The sequence below is a fragment of the Oryx dammah genome, unplaced genomic scaffold (genome assembly GCF_014754425.2).
Source record: "Oryx dammah isolate SB20612 unplaced genomic scaffold, SCBI_Odam_1.1 HiC_scaffold_28, whole genome shotgun sequence".
Classification (NCBI taxonomy): domain Eukaryota; kingdom Metazoa; phylum Chordata; class Mammalia; order Artiodactyla; family Bovidae; genus Oryx; species Oryx dammah.
In genome coordinates this window covers 19389992-19417288 of record NW_024070212.1, presented here as the reverse complement: position 1 = coordinate 19417288, position 27297 = coordinate 19389992, and the positions used below count along the sequence as shown (strand labels likewise).

The 27297-nt window shown below is 39.5% G+C and overlaps 1 protein-coding gene across 6 annotated transcripts in view; it reads left to right on the top strand.

Annotated features, from left to right (window-relative positions):
• The window catches only part of RPRD2 (regulation of nuclear pre-mRNA domain containing 2), a 92216-nt gene continuing 64919 nt past the window's right edge, over nt 1–27297 (top strand). For 4 of the 6 annotated variants that reach the window (XM_040230751.1, XM_040230753.1, XM_040230755.1 and 1 more), the window contains exon 1: nt 1–1216. In XM_040230751.1, coding sequence (XP_040086685.1) covers nt 1012–1216 — 205 coding nt within the window. In that variant the 5' untranslated portion in view covers nt 1–1011. The remainder of the gene's footprint in view (nt 1217–27297) is intronic. The other 2 variants (XM_040230750.1, XM_040230752.1) reach the window with 1 other exon arrangement.

Here is a 27297-nt window from a genome sequence, read left to right as displayed (position 1 = left end):
AAGATGGTTGCCATCTACTTTGTCGCGCGTCAGTGTCCCGAGGAGTTAGCAGCGGCGCCGGCAGCGGCAGCTGCAAGTGCCAGAAAATAAGTGGCTGCTGAACAGTGGGAGTTTCTCGGTCCTGTGGTGTGAGCTGGACAGCTCCAAGAGAGACACCTCGCTAGGAAGCAAAACGCGGGGTGGAGCGGTGAAACCCCTCCCCCCAACCTCTCTTTAGTCAGACCAACTCCCTCGCCCTTCCCTCCCCGTTTTTCCTCCCAACCCGCTACACGGTGGCCTCTCGCGCAGGCGCACAATTCATCGAAGCGCCTCCTTAGCCCTTGGGGCTTGTGGGCTTCTGCGCGCGCTTCTTCGTCTTCTCCCTTGATTGGCCAGATTGCCCCGCCATCACGCCTCCCTCTGCTTTCTAGGTTGAGAAGGAAGCAGAGGGGCGGGTCCAAGCAGCGCGTGCGCGATACTGTTGCTGTCCCTTTGCTGCTATTGCGTTGCAAAAAAATTCCTGACTAGGTAGCCTTGGGCTTTTCTGTGCTAGAGGACCTAAAGGAGAAAGATTTCTGCAACTGAAGGGGCAGTCGGGTAGTATTTACTTTAAGATATTAACGCCCACTCTTAGAGGAGTGTTGGGGAAGGGCCTTAAACGTTGAGAGCCGAAGAGTATAAAACCATTTAATTTCCGGGCCAGACGTTTAGAAAGGCTTTGCAGGAGCTGTTTTCTGCGTAATTCTTCGTGATTGCTGACTGGTTTAAACACAATCCCTTGAACAATTCTGATAAACCTTCGAAACCCGCAGCCCCTCTTTGCAGCGTGTAGGAGCCGCCAGCGTGCCCAGCACCTGGTCCTCCTGTCCTACCTCCAGAAGAGCTTAGCGCGTGCACCGTCCCCACCCCCTGGCCTCCCTCCCCACCTGCGGCTTTCACGCACTCGCAGTGATTGTTTTGCCCGCTCCCGCCGCCGTCGCCGTCGCCGCCGCGGCCGCCAGAGGAGCAGCAGCGCTTGTGCAAACCGGGAAGATGGCGGCCGGCGGCGGCGGAGGCGGCAGTAAGGCCTCCTCCTCGTCGGCCTCTTCGGCAGGGGCTCTGGAGTCCTCGTTGGATCGAAAATTCCAGTCGGTAACTAACACCATGGAATCTATTCAAGGCTTGTCGTCTTGGTGTATAGAGAACAAGAAACACCACACTACTATCGTCTACCACTGGATGAAGTGGCTCCGGAGATGTGAGTGTTGGGGGTGGCCAGGGAAGGGAAGACTGGGGAATAGAAGGAAATACTGCTCGAAACGTGTAGGGTTTCCCTGTGGAGCCGCTGCATTCGGTTGGGGTTGTTCAAATTAGAGCTTCAACCCAAGTGTTGCCAAACCCAGACTTATTTCTAGCCAGGATTGTCTGAACTGTAGGAGGCTCATCATTTCTTGGATTTTATAGCCACTGACTTGGCGTGACCTTGGGCCGTTGGGCCAATTCTGTAGAGATTTATATGTTATTTCAGAGCCTTGTGAGGTGGTGTTGTATTTACTGAACGTTCACAGAAATTGTCGCGTCCGTTTATTTCTAATAGGCCTTGATGTGTGAATGATTTCTCGTACTGCTATGGTTTAAGCAGTAGTAAATGCACCTACTTCGCGGGAATGTGTTGGACAATTCTATTTTCCACTGACCTAAAACTTGTGATGTGTGGTAAGAAGAACCTTACCTAGATGAAGAGGTAACGTGAGCGCCACATAGAGCTCAGGCGACCGACCACCTGAGAGGTTTTCCTCGACCTGTGTCTGCTGCAGTAAAATACAGGCTTCTTGATACTGACCAGAAACAACCGTAGTCCGTATTGCCACTAATACCTTAAAATGGAAAACATATCCGTCTACTTTTCAGTCAGTTCAGATAACGTTTTTCAAGAATAGAAATTGGTTTCTTAGGTAACCAAAACAAGGAATCAGGAGTGTGCTTTTTGAATATATGCTACTCCCCCCCCCCCCCGCTCACCCCGAGTTAATTGCTTTTTTGTCTACTTCGCTGAATTTATTTCACTTTGCTGCTTTACTGCGGAAAAGAAGTCTATTAAATTGTCAGGAAGCGTGGATTGTTTGCAGATTTCAAATCTTTAGGACGAAGGAAGTGTGGAGAAGTCATTGTTCCTTCCTACACAGAAGAGATGGTTGACCCTAAATCCCTGTGTCTCTCTGAATTTTGTTTGTTGTTACTTCTTGTCTATGGCTGTCAGCAGTGAAACCCATCATCCAGTTATTATTATTATTCCACTTTTGTTACTCCCTGTGTAGTGTTTTGATATGTGTTTAGTTTTTTAGGGAACGGATGGATAAAACTTGCAAAATCATAGACCTCAAAACTTCAAACTATTTGTGTATAGTTATTGTTGGGAGAGACGTTTTGTGAGATTACCTGTATTTACTAATAGCAGATCAAAGTTACCTTCTTTCCAAGAAGTAAAATTAGAAAATACAATATCAAGTACTCCTCACTATCAAAGACTCACATGATAAGTATCTACTATGTGCCCAGGCCTTTTGTCATTTACAGTATATCTAGTATCTCATTCTACCTTAAACTAACCCTAAGTAGATTTTTTAATCGTTGATTTACCGATGGGGAAACTAAGGCTCAGAAATATTAAGGAAGCTGCTAAGCTTATGGTGGAGTTGGGATTTGACTCCACCGTATCAGATGACAGTGGTCACATTTAATTTTGTAGAATAATGTCTTCATGTTTTTTTCTTTAATGTATTTGGTCTACCAGTGGTAGCAAGTAGTGCTTGAGGACATATTGTTCTTAAACATATTTTTCTTTCTGTTTTAAAACGTTTTCCTACCTTTGGGCTCTGGTGCTTTAACTATTGGTTACCTCATTTGCAAGGATAAGTTGGTCTCTATCCCTGCCTGTGGGATTGCATTTGACAATTACAGTATGTTTTTTCTAGTCAGCGATGATGAGATACACTGGAGCCAGAATTTTTCTGCCTCTACTTTTTACATTGTGCCTCAGCTTACTTCCCTTCGTGGTATTTTAAGAGTGAAAAAGAACGGTTGCTCTAGGAAGACAATACTTCATTTGAAGTGCATTATATATAGTTTGTGTCGCTAAATGCTTTTGCTTTCTATAAACCCGATTTTTTTCCCCTGGTGAAATGGGCTTCACTTTCTAAAATGGTTAAGGGTAATTTATAGTTGTTTTATGTTTACATTAGTGAATGTCATCTGTCTTATTGTAAATAAAACCTTTTGAGAGAAACATTTGGGAGGGTAGTGTTATATTTTGGAGTTTGGCTTCTAAATCAACTTTAGGCAAATTTGTGCAATAGATAGATATCTTTGGATTCACAGCCTTTCTGTCCATTTTCCTGATGCCACTTTTGCTTGTCTTTCTTTTGGCATCTGTTCTTTAGTAATTTATATTTAGGCCTCAGCATGAATTTAACTGTATAACTCTTCCTGAGATATTTTCATTTAATCTTTTATTTCATAATGTATATTAAGAGACTTTAGTTCACTTTAGAGGAAATAATTTTGGGAGTTCTTGGTGGCCTCGTGGTTAGGATTCTGGGCTTTCTCTGCCATGACTCAGGTTCAGTCCTCAGTTGGGGAACTGAGATCCTGAAAGCCACGCGGTATGGCAAAAAAATAAATAGAAATAAAGAAAATAATTTATTAGAGAAGGCAAGTAGTCTTCCTGAAGACACACTCCCTGGTGGGTTTTACCAATTTTATTCAGGCTTGTTTTATTTTGTTTGACCCTTCCACTGCTATCATTTTCCAAAAGTGATCTTTCTGTATCATGAACCCATGTCATTTCTGTGCTTTAAAACCCTCCAGTGACATTTCATTGCAACAGGCTGAAGAGTTAAACTTCTTTTACTACAGGTAAAAAGGTCTACACGTTCTTACACTATCTGCCCTGCCTACTACTTCTAAGGCTTCTTCCATTGCTGTCTTCTCATCATTTTAGATCTAAGCTCAGATATTACTTCCTCAGAAAGGTCTTCCATAATGATCTTAAGTGGTTTCAGTTGAATTCTATCATATCACTTTATTTTTCATTTTATGAAATTATTTATTTATTGTATGTTTGCTGTCTGTGTTATTTCACCAGGGCTATGTCTTCTTTGCTGCTGTATCCCAAGCAACTAGAACAGTGTTTGGCACACAATAAGTAATCAGTAGATATTTGCCAATATAATTTTGTGAAGTAGTTAATCAAGAACTTGAATGGTTTTAATTTCTGTTTAACAGAAGGCCACATTTATAATTTAGTAAAAGAAATAATAGATATGGTTGTTTACAGTTTCAAAATGTGGCTCTTGAATAGGCTTGATGTGCAATATGACTATTGTCATTTCTATATGTCATTCATCCCTCCCATTTTTAATGTAAAATGGAAATCAATATGGAAAGTAGAAAAATACAGACTTTAGATATAGGTTCAAATCGTAATTCCATCAGTTAATAAATAACGTGGGTGATTCTATGCATAGTGCTTAAGTTGTGAGCCCCGATTTCTGATTTGTGAGTAGAGAGAATTCTCTCTCATAGGCTTGTTGTCTAGATTTAAGAAGGTAATGCATGTATTTTAGTATAGGTCCTAGCGTATAGAAATATGTTCAGATTATTTATGATGATGACAGGGATGATGTAGTTAATCTTAAGGTCCTGACTGTTTGAAATAATTACTGTTTTGGGAATGGTGCTGAAAACTGTATACCTAGTCAGGGGCAGATAATTTGAGCCAGCCTTTCTGTAGTGAATTAGCAAGTTCTCTGAAGTAGTAGGAAAAAATAGAATATGTTGTGTTCATGATATCTCCACGATGTTTTGCTTCCAACCATTGAATGGGTTGCTCTGTTTTAGAAGGTGTATGAGAATTTAAGTGAGTTTTTGAAGAAAAGGGGGATATAGGAGAATAGAATCATTTGTAGAACAGAAAAATCTGTTAAGATTTCCTTTTAGCTGTTTTTGATATGAACTTTAAATGTGTACAAAATTAGAAAAGTAATGACATCTCCCCCACACTGATCACCCCACTTCAGTAGTTATCCTTTTAAGGGCCGATCTTTTTTCTCCTATCCCCCTCCCATTTGAAACAAATCTCAGTACAATCCGGTATTTTGTCTGCAACAGAAACTGTCATATAAACATGAACTGGGAAAACCTTTTTTCTTCATACAGGATTAATTTGTTGCAGAGAATTTGTAAAGTGCAATTACTAGTTTTGGTGTATGGCAATGGTTTCTCAAATCCTTGGGTGAACCATGAAGATGGTAGTTTTCTAGCTCACTTTTATCAAGTGCTTATTATGCGCCAGGTACTGCTCCAAGTATTTTGCATTAATTCATTCAGTCATCATAATTCTTTGAAGTACGTATTATTATGATTCCCATTTTACAGATGGGAAAACAGAGGCACTGAGAGGTTGAGTAGCTTGCCCAAGGTTAGAGAGCTAATAAGTGATGGATCCAGGGTTAAACCCAGGCATTCTTGATTTAGAGTGTACACTCACACTCATAGCCACTGTACTAGTCTTTCTTATATTTTCTACAATGCAGAAAACCTTTGATAACCTATTTACTCATTGTTAGGCCAGATTAACTAAAATGTCTAGATCTTGAAGCTTTGCGGGATTTGTTTTTATTTTTGTTTTCTGTGGGAAAACTGATTATCTTGTATAGATTTGAAGTTCTGATAGTCATTTATAATTTTTAAAAAGGGGAGCAACAAAGCTGAACATGTTAGGTATTAAAGTTGTGTACTTGACAGAAATCTCTAAATGTTAGGTGCTTTTAGATTAAATAATAGGAGTTTTTGGTGGTAGAAAGTTTAGGGTACCACTCTGGTTAGCTCCACTAGTCAGTGGAGAGTGCAGTCTTGTAATCTTTTATTTGCTATTCCATAAATCTGAGGATCTGGAGCTATTTTCTGTGGTTCTGGTATCTGAAATGTAGCTGTTCCTTTAACTGTTTACTTTCCTTGTAATTCATCCTTTGTAACAGGTATGTTGGTCAGGCATATAGAGTATAACAATACTGCTTTAGGCATATGATTTTTTAATCACATATCACATGTGTACAAATGTAAGTGGACTTGGTACAGATTCTTAACGTTTCAAGATGAATTCTGCTTATAAATCCTTACATTCAGTGGTTTTAACAGTGCCTTATTGGATACCTGCTGTGCCAGGCAGTGGGGATGTAGCAGGTGAACAAAATGGAGAAAAATGTTTGCCCTCTCGGAGCTTGTACTCTCGTGAGGAGAGACAAGCAGCGGACAAACAATGTTAAGTACATTGGAAGGTAAAAAATACTAGGAGTGCTGTAGAGAAATATAAAGCAGGGAAAGGGAATACAGAGTGTTCAGTGCAGTTTAGTCCCTCAGTTGTGTCCGATTCTTTGCAACCCCATGGACCGAAGAGTCTTCTCCAACACCACAGTTCAAAAGCATCAATTCTTCTGTGCTCAGCTTTCTTCGTAGTCCAACTCTCATATCCATACATGACCACTGGAAAAATTATAGCTTTGACTAGATGGACCTTTGTTCACAAGTAATGTCTCTACTTTTTAATGTGCTGTCTAAGTTGGTCATAGCTTTTCTTCCATGGAGCAAGCATCTTTTAATTTCATGGCTGCAGTCAGCATCTGCAGTGATTTTGGAGGCCCCTTCTCCCAAAAAAAAAGTCTGTCACTGTTTCCATTATTTTCCCATCTATTTGCCCTGAAGTGGTGGGACTGGATGCCATAGTCTCAGTTTTCTGAAGGTTGAGTTTTAAGCCAGCTTTGTCACTGTCCTCTTTCACTTTCATCAAGAGGCTCTTTAGTTTCTGCCATAAGGGTGGTGTCATCTGCATATCTGAGGTTATTGATATTTCTCCCGACAGTCTTGATTCCAGCTTGTGCTTCATCAACCCAGTATTTTGCATGATGTACTCTTTCCTGGGTTGGGAAGATCCCCTGGAGAAGGAAATGGCAACCCGCTCCAGCACTCTTGCTGGGAAAGTCCCATGGACAGAGAAGCCTGGTAGGCTACAGTCCATGGGGTCGCGAAGAGTCAGACACGACTGAGCGACTTCACTTTTCATTTTCACTCTGCATGTAAGTTAAATAATCAGGGTGATAGTATACAGCCTTGATGTACTCCTTTTCCTATTTGGAACCAGTCTGTTGTTCCATGTCCAGTTCTAACTGTTGCTTCCTGACCCGCATACAGATTTCTGAGGAGGCGGATAAGGTGGTCTGGTATTCCCATCTCTCTCAGAATTTTCCACAGTTTATTGTGATCCACACAGTCAAAGGCTTTGGCATAGTCAATAAAGCAGAAGTAAGTGTTTTTCTGGAACTCTCTTGCTTTTTTGATGATCCAGCGGATGTTGGCAATTTGATCTCTGGTTCCTCTGCCTTTTCTAAATCCAGCTTGAGCATCTGGAAGTTCATGGCTACTGTTGAAGCCTGGCTTGGAGAATTTCGGGCATTACTTTACTAGTGTATGAGATGAGTGCAGTTGTGTGGTAGTTTGAACATTCTACAGGAATTTAAATTAGGTGTAAGGGAAGGCCTCACTGAGAATGTGACATTTGAGCAGGAAGATGAGGCACTATAAACAATATAGATATGAGTGTGAGGGGAGAACAAAAACACAAAGGTCTTGAGGTTAGTGTGTGCCTGGTGAGTTTAAGGAACAACAGGAAAGTTTTTGTGACTGGAAAGGAGTAAAGAAAGAGAGGATTAGCAGATGAACTCAGATTTTGATGGGTAATGTGACAGGAGGGGCAGATCACAGTTTTATAGGCATCCTTAGGCTTTTATTTTTAATGAGATGGGGAACTGTTAGAGCAAAGGAGTGATGTGAACTGATTTCTGTTTTTAAAAGATCATTCTAATTGCTGCAGAAACAGGGATGCCAGTCGGTGGCTGTGGTAGTAGTCCTGGGATAAAATATTGGTGGGTTTGGACCAGGTTGTGAAAGAAGTAAAAGGCAGTTTAATTCTAGATTTGTTTTGAGAATAGATCCAATCAGGGTTCTGAATGAATTAAATGTGTGGTAACAGGAGGAGCCTGTTGGGCTGCAGTCCATGAGGTCACAACTGAGCGACTTCACTTGCCGGCATTGGAGAAGGAAACGGCAGCCCACTCCAGTGTTCTTGCCTGGAGAATCCCAGGGACGGGGGAGCCTGGTGGGCTGCGGTCTATTCGGTCACACAGAGTTGGACACGACTGAAGCGACTTAGCAGCAGCAGCAGCAGCAACAGAGGATAATAATCAAGAATGAGTGTTGTTTTTTTCCTTGAGTGACTAGAAAGAGTTAACATTTATTGACAAACTTCACTCATTTAAAGTGTACAATTCATTCACTTATTTCAGTGTATTCACGAAGTTGTGTGACTGTCACCACAGGGTGTCTGTTGAGTCTGTAAATTGTCTTTAGAGACAGCCTGGAAGAGACGTACTAGAAGTAAGTGCAGAGAGAGAAGTCACTGTGGTAAGTTAGGGTAGTGAGTATAGATAGGGAAGAAGTCCAGAGAGAAGGCTCTGGGGCATTCCGGTGGTTTAGATATCTCTTTCTACTTAGTTGGTGTTTTGTGTTATTGGCTTGGGTTCTTTTTGAAGTTCAGGGTAAACGAACTTTCAGCTCCCCAAAGAAGTAATAAATTTATTTTGATCTTTTTCATGTTTCTACTCTTGGCTTGGGTTTAACAGCACTTCTGGATCAGTTAGGCATTAGGTCTGTTGTAATTCCCAATTGTAAAGTTATTGCATAATCAGTCTTCTCCCTGCCCTTTGGATACCTTGGTCACCTTTTCTTCCTTCTCCTGCCCTCCTTTCATAGAGATGTAGATGATTTCCATGTTTTCAGACAGTGTTTCAAAACATGAGCTACCTTAATTATACACCTAATTATTATAATGGTGTGTTCTAAAGGAGCCTTTTTGTGTGTATTAAGAGACTTTACAAGAAGTTGTTGCAGTCTTCATTTACCTGCTGTCTCTCAAATGCTGAAGGGTAGTATTATATACATGACCCTAGGTAGATTTAAAACAGTATGTAAAACAATTTTGTTATGCATCTATAGTAAGCTAAAATGTTAAAATTATGTAGCAAATAAACATTTCCATAACTCAGAGTGTGAAACACTATTGAAATACTTCAAATGATTTTGTGGTGTGGAAATACCTTGAAATTCCATTGGAAATTTTCATGTCCTGTGGAAAATTACTAATACTAACATTTCCTTAAACAGGCCACCCCCCAAATTACAGTTTGTTGGTAGAGAAGGGGTTGAGTGTATATGTGTGTGTAATTTTTTAAGAGAGTGAAGACTTACTGATTTTATTTTAGTGATTTGGCTTCCTGCCTTTCATTAATAAATAATAGTTGCATCCAAACTTCTTTTTCTCCTAAGCTTTTGTCCTTCAGTTACCATCTTTTCTCTCTCTTTTCCACCCCCCTTTTCCCATGTTTAGTGTTTTATAGCAGTACTTTAAGAAATCTTAAGGGTGTATTTTGAGTTCGTTGCTTTAAACTTTCAGCTATTTGAGAACTGAGAATACATAAGAGTTGTGAGTTTTTTTTTTTTGTTTGTTTGTTTGTTTAACATGAGGGTTTTTTTAATGTGTAGAAGGATTTCAGGAGACCCTAGTAAAAATTACCCCAAAACTTAACACTGTTGCACAAACCACCTTGACTAAGCTGCTCTTTGTTTGTCAAGGAAACAGAAAGGAGTTTGTAGTGCTTTTGATTCCCCTGTACCCACAGATTTTAATTATAGAACAGTGGAGAAAGGCACATCTTGTGGAGAGAGTAGTAGAATCTAGTTACTGTTTGGATAAAGGCAACAGTTCCATTTGTGCTTTAGAACATTAAAGTATCTTTCAGACTAAGATAAAGACAGTTTTAAAAAATACCTCATTGTTTTTTTTTCTATAAGAAACATTGAATTAGAGGCTGTTTGTTGAAAGAAAATGTTTAGAATGCTGGTTTTAAATTTTGGTTGCAGCCTTTATCTTTCCCTCATCTCTCTTCCTTCACTCACTAGTGATTAGTTTCACTTACTTTCACTCTGTTTTTCTTTGGTACTCACTGAGGGGCAGAGGGAGAGAGAGAGAGAGAGAAAGCAGATAGAGTATTTCCGTTAGTGAAAACTTCACTGTTAGAAGGGAAAAAAATTTTTTAATGTTAGGTTTTATAACTTCATTTTTAATTAAAAAGACCCAAATGGGTCCTGTTATGTTTTTGTGTTCCCTTTATCATCGTGATAGTTTTAAAGTAGCAGGATCATTATTTTAAAATTATGATCTCTGTCCAAGAGGCAGTCAGTATTACTTGAGTTATTAAAATCTCTTTTATTGTGTGTATTCCTATGTCTAAGGATACAGAATTCAGAAAATGAATTTAGAAATACTAGATGTTTACTCTCTATAAAACTTTGTTAGGTTGCGGAAAGAGATGGAATTACAAGGAACTTAATGTTTTGTAACTAAGATAAGAATTGAACAAAAATAGCTGGTTCTGGGAAGTACGGTAATATGAGTTTATATATGCTGTTGTAGTTTAGAAGAGGTATCATGTTTTGGTTGGAGTGAAGGTATTCACTGAGCACTCTTTCTGGATGTCATATGTATATATGTTACCTGTAATCCTAACATCAGCTCTGTAAGATAGGAGTTATCCCCACTTAAAATTTTTGGAAAATGAGACTTAGAGATGTCAGTTGATTATTTTGAGGAAATTGTTAGAACATTTTTCTAGCATAGGAAAAGGAAGCTGCTTGTTTTCAGGGTGGCTAAGCATAAGCTAGTTTTTTGAAGGCAGAAGGTAACAGCAAGTGGGAGAAAGAAAAGACATACAGTGGATTCAAAGCCCGAGTTGCTTACAAGTACTTTGTTATTAGTTAACAGTGTTCCTTATTAAATGTCTAATCATTAGGATAGATACCTTCACAAACACTGTCACTAATAGATTTCGTAATAAATAGCCAACATTAACTGAGTTCTTAGCATGTGATCTCATAACAATTCATGAGGTATTATGTAATTTATTACTTAGTAAGTCTACTAGTGATATATATGTAAAATTAGCTATGCTGGTGAGGGGCAAAATAATAAAATATTATAGATGATATAATTGAAGCACTTGAAGGCTCAGTGAGGTAAAATGAATTGTTCAAGGTTCACAGCTAGTGAACAGTAGAGCCAGAATGCAGATCTAAATAGTCTTGACTCCAGAGCCTACACTCTACCTTTGTGTTAGACAGCTTCCCACTTCTTTCAAAGTTTACTGGTACTTTGTAGTATTGTATAGTGTAGTATATAGAATATAAGACAGTAGCCCTTGTGCCTGTCTTTTTCCCAGCTTTTTGATATATTATTGACATATAACATTGTATAAGTTATGATGATTTGATACATGTATGTATATTGCAAAATGATTACCACAGTAAGGTTGTTGAACATCTTCATCACCTCACATCATTACCCTCCTTTTTTTAGGAGAAAATTTACGATGTTGTCTCTTAGCAATTTGTGAGTATATAAGGCCACATTGTTAACTGTAGTCCCTGCTTTACAGTAGATGCCCAGAACTTATATAATTGTAAGTCTGTACCTTTTAGCCATCATCTACCCATTGCCCTACTCTCTGGCTCCTGGCAACCACCATTCTATTCTCTGTTTCTGTGATTTCTGTGCCTGTTGATTTTTTTTTTTTTGCAGGCATAAAATTTATTATTACAGACATAGCATAACAACAAGTGGGAGAGTACATAGAGAAATGGTCTGCTAAGATAGAAGCAAGGCAGAGAAAGGGCATGGGCATCACCCCCAGTGAGGGGAGACCTGTGCCTGTCTACTGTGATGATTTTGCTGAGCTGCAGGGGTGAAAAAAATCTATTAACTTGTATACAGCAATAAACTGAATATAGAACCAGATGTGAGAGCCTACCTGTCTTCTATTAAGCCAAACATTAGATTTTCAAGAAGGTAAAACAGTGCTGCGGTCCTCACTAAACTTTTTGTCTTGGAAATATAGTTGCTTTTAATAGAGTATATATAATATATTAACTGAATGGTTTATTATTGTTTTTAATGAGTTGATATTTTGAATTTATACAGTACATAGATACATCTAACCCACATAAATTAAAAGACGCTTACTCCTTGGAAGAAAAGTTATGACCAACCTAGATAGTATATTCAAAAGCAGAGACATTACTTTGCCAACTAAGATCCATCTAGTCAAGGCTATGGTTTTTCCAGTGGTCATGTATGGATGTGAGAATTGGACTGTGAAGAAGGCTGAGTGCCAAAGAATTGATGCTTTTGAACTGTGGTGTTGGAGAAGACTCTTGAGAGTCCCTTGGACTGCAAGGAGATCCAACCAGTCCATTCTGGAGGAGATCAGCCCTGGGATTTCTTTGGAAGGAATGATGCTAAAGCTGAAACTCCAGTACTTTGGCCACCTCATGCGAAGAGTTGACTCATTGGAAAAGACTCTGATGCTGGGAGGGATTGGGGGCAGGAGGAGAAGGGGACGACAGAGGAGGAGATGGCTGGATGGCATCACTGACTCGATGGATGTGAGTCCGAGTGAACTCCGGGAGTTGGTGATGGACAGGGAGGCCTGGCGTGCTGCGATTCATTGGGTCGCAAAGAGTCGGACACGACTGAGCGACTGAACTGAACTGAACCCACATAAGCTTCCCAGGTGGTGCTAGGGGTAAAGAATCCACTTGCCACTGCAGGAGACACAGAGACGTGGGTTTGATCTCTGGTCTGGGAAGATCCCCTAGAGTAGGAAATGGCAGCCCATTCCAGTATTCTCACCTGGAAAATTCCACGGGCAGAGAAGCCTAGCAACTACAGTCCATGGGGCTGCAAAGACTCGAACACGACTGAGCATGCACAACCCACAGAAACAAAAGATGATCAGTAGTTTTTAGGGGTGAAAAGGGATCCTGAAACCAAAAGATTTGAGAGTTCACTGGTTTATATTGTAAAATGACCTTTATCAATTTCTGAGCTAAACATCCATTGTCTCTCATCTTAACGCCTTGTTTCTGGAAACCCAGAGGTTTCCAGATGTTATTTTATAAGCATTATTATTTTTTAATTTGTGAGATCTTAAGTTTGCTGACTTTTATCTTGCCAAATAAAGTTGTAAAATACACTATCATTTATATTATCACTACCATTTTATAAATTACAACTTTATATGAAAAATTTGCCTTGAAGTCCATGTCTTTCAAGTCTTAACTCAAATGTCATCTCCTTCAAGGCTGTTCCCTATCATCCTAGCTAAAGAGCTAGTGCCTACTATCCCTTTTGCTCCTGCCTGTCATTCTCTTTAATACATTAATACATTATTTTCTTTGTATACCTTTTCTCATTATGAGATTCTGCCTTATTTGTTTATTTCCTGAGATGTCTTCTCTTGGAAGCCCCCGTGGCTCAGTGGTAAAGAATCCGCCTGACAATGCAGGAGACAAAAGAGATTGGTTGAGTCCTAGGTTGGGAAGATCCCCTGGAGGAGGGCTTGGCAACCCACTCTAGTATTCTTGCAGGATCTTAGTTCTCTGACTGGGGATTGAACTCATGCTCCCTTTTTTGAGAGGGCAGAGTCTTAACCACTGGACCACCAGGGAAGTGCCCACTATTTTAAATGCAATTATGTTATGTAGTTTTTTTTTTTAACTTTATTTTACATTGAAGTATAGCCAATTAACAGTTTTGTGATAGTTTCAGGTAGACAGCAAAGGGACTTAGTTATACATATTCATCCCCCAAATTCTTCTCTCATCCAGGCTGCCACGTAACACTGAGCAAAGTTCCATGTGGTGTGTAGTAGCTTTGTGGGTTATCCATTTTTTCCCACTTTTAAAATTTTTGGTTTTATATATATATTCTGTATTTTTAATTGAAGGATAATTGCTTTACCGTGTTCTGTTGGTTTATGCCATACAACAATGTAAGTCAGCTATAAGTATACATATATTCCTTCCCTCTTGAGTCTCCTTCCTCCACCCCTCTAGGTCATCACAGCACCAGGCTGAGGTCCCTGTGTTATACAGCAACTTCCCACTAGCTGTTTTAAATATGGTAATACATATATTTCAGTTCCACTCTATTCTGGATTCCATCTATGTGTGTTAATATACGATATTTATTTTTCTCTTTCTGACTTACTTCACTCTGTATAATAGGCTCTAGGTTCATCTGGTTATTCATTTTAAATATAGCAATGTGTACATGCTGATCCCAAATTCCCCATCCCTTCCCCCCATTCTTCCCTCCTAGCAACCATAAGTTCATTCTCTGAGATTGAGTCTGTTTATGGTGTTTATTTTTATTATACCGTATTTCATGCAGGCCTGTCTGCTTAAGCTGTAAATTGTTCCAGTTAATCCTGCATACCCCAGGTGAAATTTTAAGGTTAATAGTCCAAAGAAATGAACATGGAATTTTTGGTCCTTCTTTTGTTAATACTAGAGAATACCTGGAAAATGCACTAATTTGGAAACTGTTTACCTAATTTGAGTATTTGAAGTGCCTATTCATATAACAGCATCTTGCAGTTCTAGAAGTTCATAGAATTTAAGAATCTTTCATATGTTTTTATAACTATTGTGCTAATATGAAAATGCACCTCCAGAGGGAATTTCATAGAGACAGCAGTACTTTAGTGTTGCTGGATTTTTTAAAATGACCTGTTAAAAACAAAGGGTTTCTAAAAATTGAAGTTGGAATAATAAAGACCAAATGTTAATCATTTTCATGTACATTTTTAAATTAAAGATTTTGTAAAAGAAAATTTCATTTCAAAACACATTTTGGAAGGTTAGTGTCACTTTATTTTTAAAGTCTTTAAAAACTTGGTAATAAAAAAGTGAAAAGCTTTTGAAATCTGCTTTTAGGGCATCCTTACACATATGTACTGTATTTAGTGTAAACTGGGGTGAGAATTCATTTCTGTCCTCTTACTGTGTACATATGTATGAACTGAGAAGTGTGGATAAGATACTGAGAAGATAAAACGTAGCAATGAATAACAAATACTGTATGAATTTGACTTTGTGCAGCAGCATTTCCCCAGAAAATGGTAATGTTTAGGGTGTCACTGTCAAAGCTTGTTGCTGCTGCTAAGTCACGTCAGTCGTGTCCAACTCTGTGCGACCCCGTAGACGGCAGCCCACTAGCCTCCCCCGTCCCTGGGATCCTCCAGGCAAGAACACTGGAGTGGGTTGCCATTTTCTTCTCCAGTGCATCAAAGTGAAAAGTGAAAGCGAAGTCGCTCAGTCGTGTCCGACTCTTTGCGACCCCATGGACTGCAGCCTACCAGGCTCCTCCGTCCACAGGATTTTCCAGGCAAGAGAACTGGAGTGGGGTGCCATTCCCTTCTCCATGTGAAAGCTTAGGTACTATGAAATTAAAGATAAACCTGTTTCATGCTGCTGGACTTGAATAAAATGCTTCATAAATTCCCCGGAGAGGTGGGACATAGTCTGTTCAATATTTTCTAAACTTATTTGATCATGGCATTCCTTTCTTTTCTAGCCATCTCATGTGATTAGTGTTCCATGGAACACACTTTGGGAAGCTTTGTTATGGAAGTTTTTCTAGGAAACTCCCAGTTAAAGAGCAAAGAGAAATTTATATTTGTGTGTAGTAAGAAAGACTTCATGAAGGAAATACTTGTACAAAAATAAAAATAATGAAGCAGGTGAAAGAAGACATTCCAAATACAAGCAAAGGTATAAGAGAATCAGAAGCAGAGTGAACAGCCAGAGGTGCACATAGAGCGAGGGCGGGAAAGAAAGAGAAGCAGCGAAAGCCATGATTTTTAAGACACAGTCGGGGGAGGAGGGGGACCATGTTGAAACGAAGTAGCTATGTCAAGGGACAAGAGCTGCCACAGATGGTGATTGTAATACTGGGCAAATTATTTGTTTGTAATACTGGTATTAGTATATTTTACGGATTTATTCAAAGCTTTTAAAATTTAAAAGTTGAAGTCAGTAAGCTCAGATTTTTAATGTATTTTGTATTTTAAAAATTATATTTTAAAACCCATTGTAATATACATCATCAGCTGCTCCTGGACTTTGCTGTTTTCTTTGACTTTTATCTTTTTGTCTGAGGCACCCTTATAATTGCTATATGGTGATATAGCTGATTGGATTGAACTTTAGTATCTTCTTGCCATATTTAACTCCCCTGACCAGTGCTTTCAGAACACCTGTCTGTGTTCAGTAATATAAAATTGCCGAAGTTTTGACTTTTTCTTGGCCAACTTGGAAAACATTTCTTAAATTGAGTTTAAATCCTTTCTTTTCCCTAGAAGAGATTCTTCATTATGGAAGGTTCTTTCCCTCAGGTTAAGACTCACCCTATAAGTGGCCCATGACATGGGTAGAGGTGGGTGAGTCTGGGGAGTTTCCTGAGCTATGTGGTAAATAGGGTGAGGAGTTTGGGGGAAAGGGAGAGAATGGGAATGGGTGAGTAGATAGGAAAGAGATAAAGACAACCAAGAGTGATGAATGAACTGCTTTTGTATTATGCCCCCCAAAATATGTATTTTGTTTTTTAAAATAGCAATACCTGAAGCTGATATTACAGTTTCTAAAAATAAATAGCAACATGTTTGGGGGAAATGTCAGAAGCCACTAGAATAATATAACCAAATTACAAAGATCTGAAAGAATATAGGGGTAGTGCCGGTTAGAATGACTGCTATCAAAAAGTCTACAAATAATAAATGCTGGAGAGGATGTGGAGAAAAGGGAACCCTCTTACACTGATGGTGGGAATGCAAACTAGTACAGCCACTATGGAGAACAGTGTGGAGATTCCTTAAAAAACTGAAAATAGAACTGCCATACGATCCCGCATTCCCACTGCTGGGCATACACACTGAGGAAATCAGAATTGAAAGAGACATGTGTACCCCAATGTTCATCACAGCACCGTTTATAATAGCCAGGACATGGAAGCAACCTAGATGTCTGTCAGCAGACGAATGGATAAGAAAGCTGTGGTACATATACACGATGGAGTATTACTCAGCTTTTAAAAAGAATGGGTTTGAATCAGTTCTAATGAGTTGGATGCAACTGGAGCTTATTATACAGAGTGAAGTAAGTCAGAAAGAAAAACAACAATACTGTATATTAATGCATATGTATGGAATTTAGAAAGATGGAAACAACGACCCTATATGTGAGACAGCAAGAGAGACACAGATGTAAAGAACAGACTTCTGGACTCTGTGGGAGAAGGCAAGGGTGGGATGATTTGAGAGGGTAGCATTGAATCATGTATATTTTAATATGTAAAACAGATGACCGGTCCATGTTCGAAGCATGAAACAGGGCACTCAAAGCTGGTGCGCTGGGACAAGCCAGAGGGGTGGGATGAGGAGGGAGGTGGGAGGGGGGTTCAGGATGAGGGACACATGTACACCCATGGCCGATTCATGTCAGTGAATGGCAGAAACCACCACAATATTATAATTAGCCTCCAATTAAATTAAAATAATAGAATATAGTGGTAGTGGAGAGGACAGATAAGCTCTAAGAGGTATTTAGAAAGTAGAATTTGATGGAAGTTCCTGACCACTTGGATGTTGGGGATGAAGTTAGAAGAAATCTTAGAAAATGGATTCTGTGGATTGTCTTGGGTGACAGGAAATTTGGGAGGATAGGTGATGAAAATGGGCTGAACACAAGGATTTGAAGTATTTGGAGGGCATCTGAGACAAGTTGTTTAATAGATAATTAACCGTTTTTCTAGTGCTTATAATCTTAATATTGGCTAATACTTATTTTCAGTTATATACTTGATGCAATGCTAGGAATTTCATGTATATTACATAAGCTTGAGAAAAATCTTTGAAAAGGTAGATACTATTATTGTCTCATTGTATAGATGAGAAAAGCAGTCTTGAAAGCGTCATGCAGTTGGAAAAAGGAGCTGGCCTTTAAAACTAGTTCTGACTTAAAAAATATATTCATAATTACTCTGTTGTATTTATTGTATTTGAGAGGGAGCTTTGGAACAGAGACGTAGACTGGGGAATTGCAAGCTTATCTGTAGCAGTTAATGAATGAGCACTTAGGGGCACGATACCTTAAGTGAGAAGAGAATAGGGCCAATGAAAGAACCTTGGAAACAGGGAGTGTTTCAGAAGAAAAGATATCCTAGGTAGAGAAGAGGATCAGCAAAGTAATTTCTTAGAAATTATGGGAAGAGAAAGTGTGCCAGTGGAGTTTCCTGTTCTGGGAAAGAGCATGATTGTTGTGGGGAGAAGGGTGAATAGGACTGATTTCTGTCTCAGATGATAAAACAGACTAGATATTTTGCAGGGAGACTATATTTTTTGCACTAAAAAACATAGCTAAATCCTGCAGAAATTGTAACATAACTTAAAAAAAATACTTTATTCTAGAATAGCTTTAGGTTTACAGGAAAATTGCAGAGTTAGAATAGAGGGTTCTGGTATACCTGACACCCAGTTTCCCGTGTTGTTAACAGCTTACATTGGTATATGGTACATTTGTTACAACTAATGAAACAATTATTGATAGGTAATTGCTAACTAGAGTCCATACTTTATTTGTGGGTTTCCTGAGTTTTTGCCTAATGTCTCTCTCTGTCCAGGATCCCATCCAAAATTTCATCTTATATTTAGTCATCATGTCACTTTAGGCTCCTTTAGACTTTAACAGTTTTGAGGATTATTAATCAGGTATTTATAGAATGTCCCTTAGTATGAATTTGTCTGGGGAATTCCCTTCTGGTCCAGTGGTTAGGAATCCACAATTCCACTGCAGGGGATTTGGATCCCTGATCAGGGAACTAAGATCCCACAAGACACTCGGCATGGCAAAAACAAGCAAATAAATATATCAATTTGTCTGATATATATATATATATATATATATATACACACATACACACGTGTAAAGGTAAATATATATATATTTTTTTCATGATTAGCTGGAGTTATAGATTTTTGGAAAGAACACAGGAAAAGTGCCATTTGCATCACATCACATCAGGAGCATCCTGTCAGCGTGACTTACCACCCATGGTGCTACCCTTGATCACCTGGCTGAGGCAGTATTAGTTAGGTTTCTTCACTATAAAGTCAGTCTCTGCGACACCCCCGCCCCCAGCATCAAACAATACTCTTTGGAAAGAAATCACTGTGCGCAGTACACACTTAAGGAGTGCAGAGTTCATGTCTCATCTCTTTGAAGGGGCAGTATCTTTGTAAATTATTTGGAATTCTTCTGTATGGAAGGTTATAAGCATAATTTCTAATACATTACTGAGTATGCTAAAAAAGTAAGGCACTCTCTAAGGGCCTATTTTCGCAAAAGGGAAGAGGCAGATGAAGCAGGATCAGTGAGCTGTGGACAAACAAAAAAGGCAAGGTTGCTTTCTCTCTCAAGGCAAATGGCCATATTAGCTCCAATGGGAAACTAAACCTTTGGCCCACAGCAAAGTGAAATAACCCTCGGAGAAAGATGCGAAATTGGATCAAGGTCAGCTCTGTCCCCTTTCTGCCAAAGCAATTGTAAATATACTTTGAGAGGAGGCTTTTTTCTGGTTAGGCTCTTTGAAATCCCACAAATAAAATTGAGCAAAGAATTACTAAATACAAGGATAAGTCACTTTCAGTGAGATTGAGTGAATAAGCCCCTAAAAAGTTAAACTATTGGAATGATATAAAATAGTCATATATAAAATGTTTAAATTAATAAAAGATGGAGTTGCAAATGCAGCAAGAAATGAAAGACCCTCAAACATGGTTATGTAGATATATAGAAGAATCAAAGTGAAATATTAGAGATGAAAAATATAACTTGAAATTAAGATCTCAGTGGATTAATGAACTGAGGGATAAACCTAAATTACTTATCCAAAATGTAGTGCAAGGGACAAATTGATTGGAATGGTACAATAATGAATCTAACATCTGTGTGCTTGAAGCCTCAGGAGAGAACTGAGAGCAAGCCATAAAGGGATAATGGCTGAGAAATTTTAAGAATTAATGAAAGACATGAACGTACAGGAAGTAGAATGTATATGGAGAATATTAAATAAGAAATGTATACCCTACACACTCTAGTTAAACTGAAGAATACATTCAAAGATAAAGAGAAAACCCTTAAAAAGAGCCACAGAGAACAGACAGGTAGCTTTTAAAGGAAGGACAATCAGCCTGATAGCCACAGTGGAAGGCTGAAGACATTGAGATCAAGTAGTCAAAATGCAGAGAAAAAAACAGCTTTCAATCTATAATTGTACACCTAGCAAAGTGATTTCTTAAGAACAAGGGTAAAATGAAGTCATTTCCAGAAAGATGGAAGCTGGAAACCAACAGATCTTTGCTTTATGACCTTCTAATGGGCTTCCCTGGCGTCTCAGACAGTAGAGAATCTGCCTGCAACGCAAGAGACCCTGGTTTGATCCCTGGCTTGGAAAGATCCCCTGGAGAAGGGAATGGTAGCCCACTCCAGTATTCTTACCTGGAGAATTCCATGGACAAAGGAGTCTGGTGGACTACAGTCCATGGGGTTGCAGAGAGTTAGACACAACTAAGTGAGTAACACTGCTATACTACTACCGGTGGTTGTGTACTGAAGGATGAAGAAAAATAACCCTAGGAGGAGGGATTGAGAGAGAAAATGCAGTGTTGACCAAATAGATTGAAATAGCATGGGAGTAAATCTAAACATTATCCGTATAAAATAATGTTTAATTTGCGAAGTTTAAGAAAAGTCAACTAATACTAGACAACATATTGTAGATCAGGAAGTTTATTTTAAATGAAAGTGTTCTAAAATCCTTGTATTTTTTCAGGACAGGAGATGTTTAAAATATTGTTTAACTTGTGACCTTGTTTATATAAACACACACACACGCATATATATCCCCCAAGAGGGGATGCTAAATGACTGGAATAGAATATGTGATTTCCAGCCCTAGAAGGGGAGGAGATGGAATTTAAAAATAAACTTCCCAGAGGCATGAATAGAGAAACATGACATAAAGGAAAAGCAGGGTAGATAAAAAACAAGTCCAGATATATCAGTCACAATTAAATGTAAATATAATAATTCTATCACTTAAACAAAAGATGATCAGTTTGGATTTTTTTTTAACAGTCTATCTATACGTACACATTTGTTTTTCTTGGGGATGGTCTTGCCTGTCTCCTGTACAGTGTCATGAACCTCCGTCCATAGTTCATCAGGCACTCTATCAGATGTAGGCCCTTAAATCTATTTCTCACTTCCACTGTATAGTCATAAGGGATTTGATTTAGGTCATACCTGAATGGTCTAGTGGTTTTCCCTACTTTCTTCAATTTAAGTCTGAATTTGGCAATAAAGAGTTCACGATCTGAGCCACAGTCAGCTCCTGATCTTGTTTTTGCTGACTATATAGAGCTTCTCCACCTTTGACTGCAAAGAATATAATCAATATGATTTCGGTGTCGACCATCTGGGGATGTCCATGTGTAGAGTCTTCTTTTGTGTTGTTGGAAGAGGGTGTTTGCTATGACCAGTGCATTCTCTTGGCAGAACTCTTATTAGCCTCTGCCCTGCTTCATTCTGTACTCCAAGGCCAGATTTGCCTCTTACTCCAGGTGTTTCTTGACTTCTGCTGTTGCATTCCAGTCCCCTATAATGAAAAGGACATCTTTTTTGGGTGTTAGTTCTAGAAGGTCTTGTAGGTCTTCATAGAACTGTTCAGTTTCAGCTTCTTCAGCATTACTGGTCGGGGCATACACTTGGATTACTGTGATATTGAATGGTTTGCCTTGGAGATGAACAGAGATCATTCTGTCGTTTCTGAGATTGTATCCAAGTACTGCATTTTGGACTCTTTTGTTGACCATGATGGCTGCTCCATTCTTCTGAGGGATTCCTGCCCGCAGTAGTAGATATAATGGTCATCTGAGTTAAATTCACCCATTCCAGTCCATTTTAGTTTGCTGATTCCTAGAATGTTGATATTCACTCTTGCCATCTCTTGTTTGACCACTTCCAAGTTGTCTTGATTCATGGACCTAACATTCCAGGTTCCTACGCAGTATTGTTCTTAACAGTGTCGGACCTTGCTTCTATCACCAGTCCCATCCACAACTGGGTGTTGTTTTTGCTTTGGCTCCATCCCTTCATTCTTTCTGGAGTTATTTCTCCACTGATCTTCAATATCATATTGGGCACCTACCGACCTGGAGAGTTCCTCTTTCAGTATCCTATCGTTTTGCCTTTTCATACTGTTTATGGGGTTCTCAAGGCAAGAATACTGAAGTGGTTTGCTCTTCCCTTCTCTAGTGGATCACGTTCTGTCAGACCTCTCCACCATGACCCATCCGTCTTGGGTGACCCCACACGGCATGGATTACTTTCATTGAATTAGACCAGACTGTGCTCCATGTGATCAGATTGGCCTGTGGTCTGTGATTATAGTTTCAGTCTGTCTGCCCTCTGATGCCCTCTCTCAGTGCCTACTGTCTAACTGGGGTTTTTCTTACCTCGGACGTGGGGTAGCTCCTCTTGGCCGCTGCCCCTGGCCTCCCAAGAAAAAGAAATGCAAAAAAAGCAAACTGGCTGTCTGAGGAAGCCTTACAAATAGCTGTAAAAAGAAGGGAAGTGAAAAAGAAAGGAGAAAAGTAAAGATATACCCATTTGAATGCAGAGTTCCAAAGAATAGCAAGGAGAGGTAAGAAAGCCTTCCTCAGCGATCAGTGCAAAGAAATAGAGGAAAACAATAGAAAGGGAAAGACTAGAGATCTCTTCAAGAAAATTAGAGATACCAAGGGAACATTTCATGCAAAGATGGACTCAGTAAAGAACAGAAATGGTATGGACCTAACAGAAGCAGAAGATATTAAGAAGAGGTGGCAAGAATACACAGAAGAACTGTACAAAAAAGATCATGACCCAGATAATCACAATGGTGTGATCACTCACCTAGAGCCAGACATCCTGGAATGTGAAGTCAAGTGAGCCTTAGGAAACATCACTACAAACAAAACTAGTGGAGGTGATGGAATTCCAGTTGAGCTATTTCAAATCCTGAAAGATGATGCTATGAAAGTGCTGCACTCAACATGCCAGCAAATTTGGAAAACTCAGCAGTGGCCACAGGACTGGAAAAGGTCAGTTTTCATTCCAATCCCAAAGAAAGGCAATGCCAAAGAATGCTCAGACTGCTGCACAATTGCACTCATCTCACACGCTAGCAAAGTAATGCTCAAAATTCTCCAAGCCAGGCTTCAGCACTACGTGAACTGTGAACTTCCAGATGTTCAAGCTGGTTTTAGAAAAGGCAGAGGAACCAGAGATCAAATTGCCAACATCCGCTGGATCATGGAAAAAGCAAGAGAGTTCCAGAAAAACATCTATTTCTGCTTTATTGACTATACCAAAGCCTTTGACTGTGTGGATCACAATAAACTGGAAAATTCTGAGAGAGATGGGAATACCAGACCACCTAACCTGCCTCTTGAGAAATCTGTATGCAGGTCAGGAAGCAACAGTTAGAACTGGACATGGAACAACAGAGTGGTTCCAAATAGGAAAAGGAGTCCATCAAGGCTGTATATTGTCACCCTGCTTATTTAACTATATGCAGAGTACATCATGAGAAACGCTGGGCTGGAAGAAGCACCAGCTGGAATCAAGATTTCAGGAAGAAATATCAATAACCTCAGATATACAGATGGCACCACCCTTATGGCAGAAATTGAAGAAGAACTAAAAAGCCTCTTGATGAAAGTGAAAGAGGAGAGTGAAAAAGTTGACTTAAAACTCAGCATTCAGAAAACTAAGATCATGGCATCTGGTCCCATCACTTCATGGGAAATAGTTGGGGAAACAGTGGAGACAGTGGCTGACTTTATTTGGGGGTGCTCCAAAATGACTGCAGATGGTGATTGCAGCCATGAAATTAAAAGACGCTTACTCCTTGGAAGGAAAGTTATGACTACCCTGAGTGAGTGAGTGAAGTCACTCAGTTTTGTCCAACTCTTTGCGATCCCATGGACTGTAGCCTACCAGGCTCCTCCCTCCATGGGATTCTCCAGGCAAGAGTACTGGAGTGGGTTGCCATTTCCTTTTCCAGGGGATCTGAAAACAGAGGGATCGAACCCGGGTCTCCCACATTGGAGGCAGACGCTTTAACCTCTGAGCCACCAGGGAAGCCCATGACCAACCTAGACAGCATATTAAAAAGCAGAGACATTATTTTGCCAACAAAGGTCCGTTTAGTCAAGGCTATGGTTTTTCCAGTGGTCACATATGGATGTGAGAGTTGGACTATAAAAAAAGCTGAGCCCCGAAGAATTGATGCTTTTGAACTGTGGTGTAGGAGAAGACTCTTGAGAGTCCCTTGGACTGCAAGGAGATCCAACCAGTCCATTCTAAAGGAGATCAGTCCTGGGTGTTCATTGGAAGGACTGATGTTAAAGCTGAAACTCCAGTACTTTGGCCACCTGATACAAAGAGCTGACTCATAGGAAAAGACCCTAATGCTGGGAAAGATTGAGGGCAGGAGGAGAAGGGGACGACAGAGGATGAGATGGTTGGATGGCATCACTGACTCAAGGGACATGGGTTTGGGTGGACTCCAGGAGTTGGTGATGGACAGGGAGGCCTGGCGTGTTGCGGTTATGGAGTTGCAAAGAGTTGGACACAAGTGAGCGACTGAATGACTGAACTGAACTGATACATACACAAAGAGACATGCAAAATGGAAAATTAAAGGTGAAATATAATTATAAACCCAAAACAAAAGCATACCACTGTGGTAGCTGACTGAATAACAAATAGATGAGACTTTAAGGCAAAAAAATTTATTAAAAATAAGAACCCCTAAAATGACAAAAAAAAATTAGTTTACCTGGAAGAGTCAACAGTTTTAAATTTATATGCATCCAGTAAAGGGATATCAGTATATACAACAAACATTGGTGTATAGGCATACCTTGTTTTATTGCATTCTGCAGATAATAATGTGTTTTTTCTTACAAACTGAAGGTTTGTGGCAATCCTGCATCAACCAAGTCTATTGATGCCATTTTTTTCAACAGCTTTTTAAAATTATGGTGTGTAGATTTTTTTTAGTCATAATGTTATTGCACACTTAGTAGACTATAGTGCAAACATGACTTTTAAATGCACTGGGAAACCAAAAGATTCATGTGACTCACTTTATTTCTATATTTAGAACTTTACTTACAATAAACTGGAACTGAACTCACAGTATCTCCAAAGTATGCCTGTTCTGAAAGGAAAATTTACCAGCTTTGTTATCTGAGTGAGAGAGTTAAAATGTAGCTCTTAATTGTTGGTAGCTTAAACAGATACAAAATTTGTAAAAATACAGAGAATTTAATACTATACCAAATCTGATTTAGTTGACTCACATGTAGAGAACCCTGTGCTCTAAAATTAGAAAGTATGCTTTTTTTTTTAACAAATAAGGACTAGTTAAGCCAATTAGTGATGCATACTGACCCCTCAGAAAAGATTAGTATAATTTCAGATGCTCTATATCATGTAGATTCATGTACTTTAGCCAGGTAGTAGTATTAATTTAGATGTTAATAACCAAAAGAAAATTTTCCCCCTGCTTGGAAATTAAAATGTGTATTTCTGAACAACTCATGAATCAAAGAATAAATCATGGTGGAAATTTAAAAATATACAGTGCTGAATAGTAACAAGAATACTGTGTATGTGCTCAGTCGCCTCAGCTATGGCACCTCTTTACAACCCTGTGGACTGTAGCCAAGCTCCTCTGCCCAGGGGATTTTCCAGGAAGAATACTGGAATGGGTTGCCACTTCCTTCTCCAGGGGATCTTCCCAACGCAGGGATCAAGCCCACGTCTCCTGTATCTCCTGCACTGCAGGTGGATTGTTTATCCATGGAACCACTACATCAAAGCCAGTGACTCATGTTTTGAATGCCTACTGTGTGTCTATTTGGGATCCACCGGTGACTGCGTTAGGGCTTCCCGGTGGCTCAGAGGGTAAAGCGCCTGCCCGCAACGTGGGAGACCCGGCTGCAATCCCTGGGTCAGGAAGTTCCCCTGGAGAAGGCAATGGCACCCCACTCCAGTACTCTTGCCTGGAGAATCCCATGGATGGAGGAGCCTGGTGGGCTACAGTCCATGGGGTCGCAAAGAGTCGGACACGACTGAGTGAGCTCACTTCACTTCACTTCAGTGACTGCATTAAGATTTCTTGTGGAGCAATAAATATCATGAAAAAGTAAATTAGTATGGTAGAAAATGGTGAAGTCTTATGGGAAAAAAGTAGAGAGCAGGGTAAAGGGCATTGGAATGAACGGTTGAGGTTGTAGGGCAGCTTGCGGTATTAAAGGAAACACTTAAATTAGGCTTCATTGAGAGAGTGAGAGCTGAGTCAGACCTGAAGACACTGAGTTAGCCCGATGGATATCTGGAGGAAGAGGATTCAAGTTAAAGCGAATAGTTAGAATTAAGACCTGCAAGTTTGAGGGAATCTGGTGTGTTCAAGGAATAGTGTTCCAGAACACCATGGCTGGAATTGCGTGAAAGTAGACAAGGTCAAAGAGATAAGGGAGATGGCAGATCACAGGGGGCAGGCTTTGACTTGTACGCAGTGGAAGTAGTAATCATTGAAAGGTTTCGAGCAGAGAAACAACTTGCTCTGACTTAGCTTTTAAAAGAATTGTCCACTGCCACGGTAAGAATAGACTATAAGGAGGAATAGACAAAAGCAGAGAGACCTATTTCAAGAGTAATGTAACAGTCCGGGTGAGAGATGATGATGGCTTAGATTGCAGTGACAGAGATGAAAGTGGTAAGAAATAAATGGTTTCTGGATGCATTTTGAAGATAGAACAAATTGCTGACAGTATGAGGAAAAGAGCAATTAAAGATAACTCCAGGGTTTGTGTCCTGAGTGAGAAGGGTGGAGTTGTCGTTAAGTGATGAAGGCTTTGAGTGAACAAGATTCGGTGGTAATCAAGAATTTAGTTTTTAATATGTTGAGTTTGAGATATTTTTTAGATACATCATTGGAGATGTCATGTTAGGTGGGTATATGGATCTTGAGTTAGGGGAAGAAGTCTGGGCTGGGATGCAGTAAAAACTGTAATTAAGGGAAATGTATAACTTAAAATGCAAGAGGCTGGAAATTAATAAGCTAAGCATCTTTTGTTTAAAAAAAAAAATAGGCAAAGAACAACAAGTAGGCCCAAGAAAAGTAGAAGAAAAAAAATTAAAAATAAAAACAAAGAATAA